Here is an 8,574-nt window from a genome sequence, read left to right on the forward strand (position 1 = left end):
GCCAATAAAACACCAGGAAAAAACAGCTTTGCCATGTAACTGATTCAATTCAAATTCAGCAATTGAACTTGATTTTCAAGTCGTTCTCAGTGAAATTCTGGTGCACAGTGAAGTCTGGCTCTCGTCTACGCTCTTAAAAATAAAGGTTCCTTATTAGATTCTATGGTTCCATGAAGAACCTTTAAAGTGTTCGTTCACCCAAAAATTAGCCCATGATTTACTCACCCTCACGCCATCCTAGGTGTATATGACTTTCTTCTTTCAGCCAAACACAATCGGAGTTGGGAGTAACAATGGGAGTGAATAGAGTTTTTGAAGCTCCAAAAAGTGCATCCATCCATCATAAAAGTAATCCATACGACTCCAGGGAGTTAATAAAGGCCTTCTGAAGCAAAGCAATGTGTTTTTGTAAGAAAAATATTCATATTTAACGTATAACTTTATAAACTAGAATCACTGGCTTCTGTACGCAAGTCTAGTTCCGGCCGTAGAATGACCTCTGACACGACACATGACATATTGACGAACGCGGAAGCGCAGAGGATGGAGGAAAACAAAACACTGGTCACGAATTAGAAGCCTAAAAAAATGTTGGAAGAGTCCTGTTTGTTTCAACCTTGAGAGGATTCACTCTCACCAAAGCCAGAGCCATATAGAGATATATTCATATCTCTCTATGGCTCTGACCAAAGCTTACGATACTCCTACGTCATACGTCGGGTCAGAGGTCACTCTTCCGCTGGAACTCGACTTGCATACGGTCATTACCGGAAGTCAGTGATTCTAGTTTATAAAGTTATAAATATGGATATTTTTCAAACAAAAACGCACCGCTTCACTTCAAAAGGCCTTTATTAACCCCCGTATGAATTTTATGATAGATGGATGGATGCGCTTTTTGGAGCTTCAAAAACTCTATTCAATCCCATTATAAAGCTGGGAAGAGCTAGGATATTTTCTAATATAACTCTTGTGTTTGGCTGACAGAAGAAAGTCATATACACCTAGGATGGCTTGAGGGTAAGTCAATTATGGGATAATTTTCTTTTAACATCCATGGAACCTTTCCGTTCTTTAGATTTTTATAATGTTCTTCACACTAAGATTCACTGAAAGTTTCTTTGGGGGACCAAAAATTGTGGTTCTACAGCATCACTGGGGAAAAAAACACTTTTGAAACCTTTATTTTTCAGAGTAACTATATATTTCTAGTTGCACCACAGCGGCTGCAACTTTTTTCCCTTCAGGACCGACTCCCACCTGGTCTCCATTACTGCCCTGTTCAGATCCTCCACCCCCTCTCCACACGTCCCGATCCCTGCAGGCCTCTGGTAATGCTTCACAGCGAGGAAAACCTCTGCGTTGCAATTATACGACAGAAAAGAGCAGTGGAAAACACGCTGAGTGAAGGGAATGGTAATGAGTTTTCCGGCAGGTCAGTGGGATAGAGGGACTCCAGCCGTCACAACCGGCTTTTGATGCTCATGGATCAGACGCTAGAATACTAAGAAATGTCGTTCAATATTAGTCACAAATGATGGGAATATTAACTGTGGTAGCTCGTAGCTGGAAGGCGATTTGTACAGGAATTATTCATAATCAGTTTGAACAATTTAAGTCTTGATACTTTAAAAGGCTTTTTGCAATTACAGTTAAATGAACTCAAAATAAATGCTTGAGCTGTGTCTATCAAAAATTAAATGGCTCATAAATGCAGCTCATTTTATAATTTTTGTTTGTTTGTTTTGTTATTAACTTATTCACTGATAATCATCCTCTCTACTATACAACTCTCAATTTTGGTAACACTTGACAAGGTTTCATTTGTTAACATTAGCATTTATTAATCTCAATTAACGTTAATTATTATATTATTACAATCAAAAATCTTATCTGTTGTCATAAGTTATAGACCTGAGCTAAAATTAACCAATAAATTATATTTTTATTTTTATTAACTAAAACAAAGATGAATTAATCTTGAATTAGCTTATTTTAAAGTTATCCTTTTTTTTTATGTTAATAGTCGCAGCCTCAAGTTATAACAGCTGACTGTGAGGCCAGTGATGTCATCATTTGTCATCATGACCAACTGTGACACAAAGTTTCTTGGAACTTTCTATTCATCAAAGAATCCAGAACTTTGAGTCTTGATACTTTATAAGGCTTTTTTGCACTCAAATGAACTCAACATGGACCCAGTTTACTTTCTAAACATTTGTTCCTGGTTGTAATTGTGGACAAATAATCAATGCACATTGTTCCAAAGAAAAGATTTTGTAAACTCCATTCTGGTATATTACACCTACAAATCAAGTCTAAAGTCCTGGCCACATTTTTCTTTCCTAATTGAATATATAATGTTTCAACTGGAAATGCGTCACATTACTAAAGTAAAATGTTTTACACTTTTGAAAGCAGGATAGATTTTTTTAAACCATAAACTATAAAGCCCAGTTACAAAATTGATGTGCCAAACAATGTGACAATGTTAATGTCTCATTAAATAATCATGAGCTTTTAACAATCACAGAAACGTACACTACCGCTCTAAAGTAAGAAATTGATACTTATAAGGATGCATTAAACTGATCAAAAGTGATAGTAAAGACATTTATAATGTTGCTAAATATTTTCAAATACAAATTCAAATAAAAACTGTTCTTTTATACTTTCTGTTCATCAAAGAATCCTGCAAAAATGTATCACAGTTTCCACAAAAATATTAAGCAGCACAACTGTTTTCAACATTGATAATGAGAAATATAAAGAATGACTTCAGAAGGATCATGTGACACTGAAGCCTGGAGTAATGATGATGAAAAAACTGTTATTTTAAATTTAAATAATTATAGTTCATAATTTTACTGTTTTTACTGTATTTTTGATCAAAGAAAATTTAAGACAACCAGTGTGGATTTGTGTGGGTAAATGGACACGGATGGACTTGCTATTAACAAAGGTCACACGCTGCACTTGTCCAATCAATTTTATTATCAAATGATGCAAATAAGTGTTCCAGTAGCTCTAACAGTAGAGCATTAATAGACCTCATGCTAAATGTAGATAAAAAAAATAAAAAATTCTTGTCACAAACCTGGTTTGAAAGGTCGGAGACTCTGAGTCATATACTGTTTGTAGCCTATGAAATACAAAAATCTGCTCACTTTAAAGTGTAGAAACAGTAAACGGTGCTCCAGTCATTATTTTGTCTCACAGTCCGGTGGGAACCAAGCCAGGGTCCGGAACTGTCATATATCAAACAAAACTAATTTCCATCATGCAAAAGGAAACAGCTGAGCCCGGCGTGCCAAAAAGGAACATTCATCCAGCTTGAAATTTCTAGGCCACCTTGTCCAGTGTTGAGTAAACCTCTGGCTCACGGCTTGTTTACAAAGAATCAGGCACCATATGCAGACGTCGCTCACTAATGGATATTGCTGTGCCCCAGTAAAATATTACTGATAAATTCTTGTGTGTCAATTGGAGACTACTGCATACCGACCAGAGAATCATTTTCATGGATCATACTTCAAGTGATATCGAAGAACAATGTGACGTCATTTCTCATTGAAGTTTTGGGGAAAATCGAAACAGCTGCCGGAAAAGTTTGCTCCAACTGGTAAACACCTTTGTATACCATGGTCCGTGGCGATTCATCCAAGTCGTGTGTTTTCCATCAGCTGTTTAGCATCAGAACTAGCGGCGTCAGATTTGTGAATTAATCACTTTTTGATCTAATTGGTCAAACAGGTTTGCAAAAAGTTTTGAAATTGTTCACAATTCAGCTTGATTCAATCGGACGATTCACTCATGCACTGAATCCTTTGCAGCGGTTTTTCACACCGAAATACAGAGAAGCTGAATAGTAAAGGCCCACCATCCACACAATGACCTGTACTATCTGTTACTGACATGGACATTCATTTGACACGTGGCACATGGTGAAGGAAAAATTATGAGATGGGAAGATAATGATGTCATTGTCAATGCTTTCGCGTTTTCTTGCCAATGTTTTGCATTCCCCAAAGAAATTTGCATTCATTTGCAAAATGTTTGCATTACCCCAAGAAACTTTGGATTCGGTTTCAAAAAACCAAATGTTTTGCAAGTGAACAAAGATTTTCAGGGGAATAATTTTTTTTTTCCCGCAAGACAATGTAAAGAGTTTGCGACTGTACAAAGATTTTCTCAGGGGAACGCAAACTTTTTGCGAGCAAAAGAACTGAAGTATTTTTTTCCATCACCATGTCCCCATAGGGGCTTCATAGTTTATTTGATTCCTGCGCTAGATTTCATTTAAATTTTTATAACCCAGACAGCCACATATAGTGTCAGCCCAGATGCGGCCCACATCTGGTGCGCGTGGAATCCACATGTCCCAGATGTGGCCCGGATCTGGGCCGACACTGTGTTGCTGTCTGGGAAGCAATTTGACGTTTTTGAAAAGGCTGAAATTGAATTCCCCAATTGTCATCCTCTTCACCATAAAACTGCTAAAAAAAATTCAAAAGTTGTGGCCTCAAGTTTTGACAGTTCTGACTGTGACATCAGTGACGCAACCGATTGTGACATCAGAGCTTTCTTTGAACATTCTATTCATCAAAGAATCTTGAAAGAATTATCATCGTTTCCACAAAAATATTAAGCAGCACAACTGTTTCCAACATTGGTAATAACAATAAATGTTTCTTGAGCAGCAGATCAGCAAATTATAATGATTTCTGAAGGATCATGTGACACTGAAGACTGGAGTAATGATGATGAATTAGAAAACGGTTCATAAAATTTCACAATATAACTGTTTTCGCTGTATTTTTAATCAAATAAATGCAGCCGTGGTGAGCATAAGAGGCTTCTTTCAAAAATATAAAAAAAATTAACAGACCCTTTTGAACAGTATTGTAAATAATCAAATAATGTAACTATATTTTTAATGTAAACATAATAAAACATAGCAGTTTTCATGCATCAGGCCTAATAATACCAGAAAGCTGCAGAGATTTGGTTGAACTTCAGTGAGAATGTCACAAGAGCGATGTTAGGTGGACACAGGATGAAACGCTCAGTTCTGTCAGCGTGCTGTAATTGCAGTAATTTCAGTTTCTGAAGAATCTCCAGGTGTGTGAGAGTCCTGTCTGTCATCATCATCATCATCATCATCATAGCAGCGGCAGTAACAGTGAATGAATCTGAATCTAGGACCTCTGTGTGGACTTGTTCTGCTGAACTTCTGTGGGGCAAATTTCTAAAAACGTCATAAAAAATAAACTAACGTCATCACCACGCATTGTGTCAGTGCAGTTACAATTATACAACTATTCCATAAATCCAACATGTTTGTATAAGTTTCCTTTACCACTGTAATCTCACATGAATAAACACATACTGCTAATAAAGTGTGTGAGTCAGATCTTGCCAATGTGAGAATGTGTCATAAATGTGTTGCTTGTAAAGACCTCAGGGCAGTTTTACTACGAGTTTATGTTGTAATGTAACGCCAGCAGGCAGAAGCAACTGTAACTTCACAATCTGAGGCAGCACTACAAGCTAGTGCACATTCAATCACTGTCTCATCTTTGTAAAGGCTTGAAAACATGTTTATCTACATCATTTTAAAGCTAATATCCTCTAAATGAAATGATTCTTAAAAAGAAAGTTTTTTTTATTGGCATCAGTTGTTCGGTGAAGAACCTTCCCATTCCATAAAAGAGAGAAAAAAAGGTTATTTTAAGAAGTGTTCCCTGAAAGGTTCCTTGGTTCTTCTACACTGTGAAACCCCCTTTTGGAACCTTTATTTTTTAAAGTGCCCCTATTATGCTTTTTCAAATATTACCATTAATGCAGTATGTAGCTGTTTATGAATGTAAAAGGTCTTCTAGCCTATGGTCTTCATTGGCTGCCTGTGAACAACGTCTACTTTGACCCGCCCTCAAACACTGTAGTTGAAGCTGACACCTGGAAGAATTTGGTTTGTGTTGACAACATTTTCAGCGCTGAAAATCCACTCTGCATGCACTTCCAAATGATGTTGACTCGCTATAAAAATTGATACGAAAAAAATCCATCGTAACGGTTCATATCACTGGCCGAGGAAGCCTCTGGAGCTGAAATTCAGATCTTCATTTCCCACCCACACTGTAGACCAATCACAACAGACTGGGCCATCTGACTAATCAGAGCAGAGTAGACTCACGGAAAGGAGGGGTTTAGAGAGACTGAATCCACAAATTAAGAGTTTTCAGAGTCTTTGAGAAATGAAGTTGTGTGTAATGTATATTATGAGAATTTTTTTTGTTTTTTTACTTTTGATGAATGTAAATATATTGTAGAAAACAATTAGGAACTTTTGAAAAAACATAATGGGTTTACACTTTAAGAGTGTAATGCAAAGCTGTTGCATTGCAGTAATAGCAACACACACCTATGAACCTTTATATAAAACACAACTCATAATTTTAAATGCAAATGTTAGTAGAATCTCAAAGCAGCACTAATGCATCAGTCACACACAGTCTATTTCATATAAAATGCTGTTGATTTTTTTATTATGTTCTGGTCAGCATATTTACAGTTTAGTGACAACTTTTTACACATGCAGCATGAGATTTAAACATTCTGCAATAAATAACATTCATTCTATAGAGATGAAATACTCAGATATTATTTACAATAACAAAATTTCAACATGCTGGTTTTCTCAACAGACGAAGCAGATCAAAACCTCACTGAGTTCCTCATAAATCCCAGATTGCCACCACTGGCTGTGTTCGGAAATGCATTCTAGCATACTACTTCTGCAGTGTATATAGTATAGTATGTGTACTATACTGAGTGGAACACAATACAGTGTTCGACTTGACCTTCCATTTCCAGTGTGACTTTTTAACATCACCATGTCTCATTATTTGATTGATTTGATCTGAATTTAACATGCAAAGCGATGAGGTCATGTGACAAACTTCGCATACTACTGCGCTAAGTACTCAGTATGCTAGTATTCCACTCCGCACATAACCGCTGAGATTCCGAGTAAACATATAAAGTGCAACAGGTGGGTTGCGGAAGTAAAAATCCCATTCCTTTTCTGTCTATGGTAACTGATTTTTAATGCCAACTTCGTACACCTACTGAGAGTTACTAGACTTTACTTCACTTCCGAAACCAAGGTAGCCAAAAAAGTGGACGGGCACTGTTGCACTCTATTACGACCTCAGTGAGTGGGTGGGGTTTCAGAGGTCTGTCAGTTCATTGGATGTTATTGCGGGTCTCTTCTGAGACAGCATGTCCTTCATCCAAAGGCACATCTAGTTTGCTGGTTAACTTGAGAAAAAGTTGATCAAATTTGATAGCCAGCATCACATCTCATAAATTTTTGTCTTGACATTCAAACACACGCACGCACACACGCACGCACGCACGCACGCACGCACGCACGCCTCATGAATGCAAGAACAACACCTTAGTTTAGTTTGGAACCCCTTAGTTTACCCTTAGTTTAATTCTGATACATTCTGGGTACATTAATGTAAATGTACTTGTATATCAGTGTGCTTTCCAAACGCTCAGGGCTGAATGTATATGTTGATGCATTTAGTGCGTGTGGCATTCAATCTGTTTGTCTTATATAATGTGAATGTGGCCGAGTCCTGCAGGAATATATTTCCTAAAGCAACAGTCCATGTGTGTGTATATCTGTGTATGTGTGTCCCGCACCCACGACACACCTGTATTGGGGTGTGTGTGCCGTTATTGGCCGCACAGTATGTCGATTCTCCATCACACACACGCGTGCACGTTTACACAGCTACCTCCTTTTCCTCAGACTGCTTTCCAAGCGTCCGAGCTCCTCGTATCCCTGGTAGAAGAGCTCCAGTTCGCGGCCTCCCCAGCTCCGCCAGACAGCCAGGCACCAGTCCATGTTTTCTTTACGGAAGCCGCACACAACGGTGTCCTTTGCGACGAGCGCCGCCTCCACGAGAGTCCTAAGAGACAGACAGACAGAGAGTGAGACCAGAGGCGAGCAAGCGCTTTCGTGCAAACGCTGAAAATAAACCAAGCATGGACTCTTCGCAGAAGTATCAGCGGGTCTGTTCTTGGAACGTCTCATAGAGGAGCAGTTACAGACCCTGAAAGCGTCGCTTGTTTGATTAATGTGTGTTTACGCAGAGAGCTGACGGGAGTCAGACAGGGACAGAGACTAGTTTATGATAAACATTTCACAACAACGCTAACTTAAACTAAAGTTCTCCCTGAAGACCTACAGAACACATTAATAATGATGGTTTAGCAGCTGAATGGATGATTCTTATTGTTGGCTTTAATTTTTTAAAAACTTTTACTAGTAGCCATTCACAGTTTCTTCAGAAAATGTACAAATCTGTGTGCGATTATTATGACTAATTGAATTATATATGCAACATCAATGTGTTTTATCATTCTGGCTGCTTTTCAATACTGTAATTAATGATTTCCTTGTCTTCTCATCCCTCCGTCCTTCAGCCTGTGACCTGGAAACCGATCAAACTCTGCCATGAAGGAAGTATCAATTTTCTAATTGAGCCGGGAGGAACA

General features: G+C 38.0%; 1 protein-coding gene across 2 annotated transcripts in view; it reads right to left on the minus strand.

Annotated features, from left to right (window-relative positions):
* Positions 1–6,519: 6,519 nt before the first annotated feature.
* Positions 6,520–8,574, minus strand: part of lrrk1 (leucine-rich repeat kinase 1) — a 98,864-nt gene continuing 96,809 nt past the window's right edge. For both annotated transcript variants that reach the window (XM_082154156.1, XM_082154157.1), the window contains one exon: positions 6,520–7,985. In XM_082154156.1, coding sequence (XP_082010282.1) covers positions 7,808–7,985 — 178 coding nt within the window. In that variant the 3' untranslated portion in view covers positions 6,520–7,807. The remainder of the gene's footprint in view (positions 7,986–8,574) is intronic.

The sequence above is a fragment of the Leuciscus leuciscus genome, assembly GCF_965113295.1.
Source record: "Leuciscus leuciscus genome assembly, chromosome: 2".
Classification (NCBI taxonomy): domain Eukaryota; kingdom Metazoa; phylum Chordata; class Actinopteri; order Cypriniformes; family Leuciscidae; genus Leuciscus; species Leuciscus leuciscus.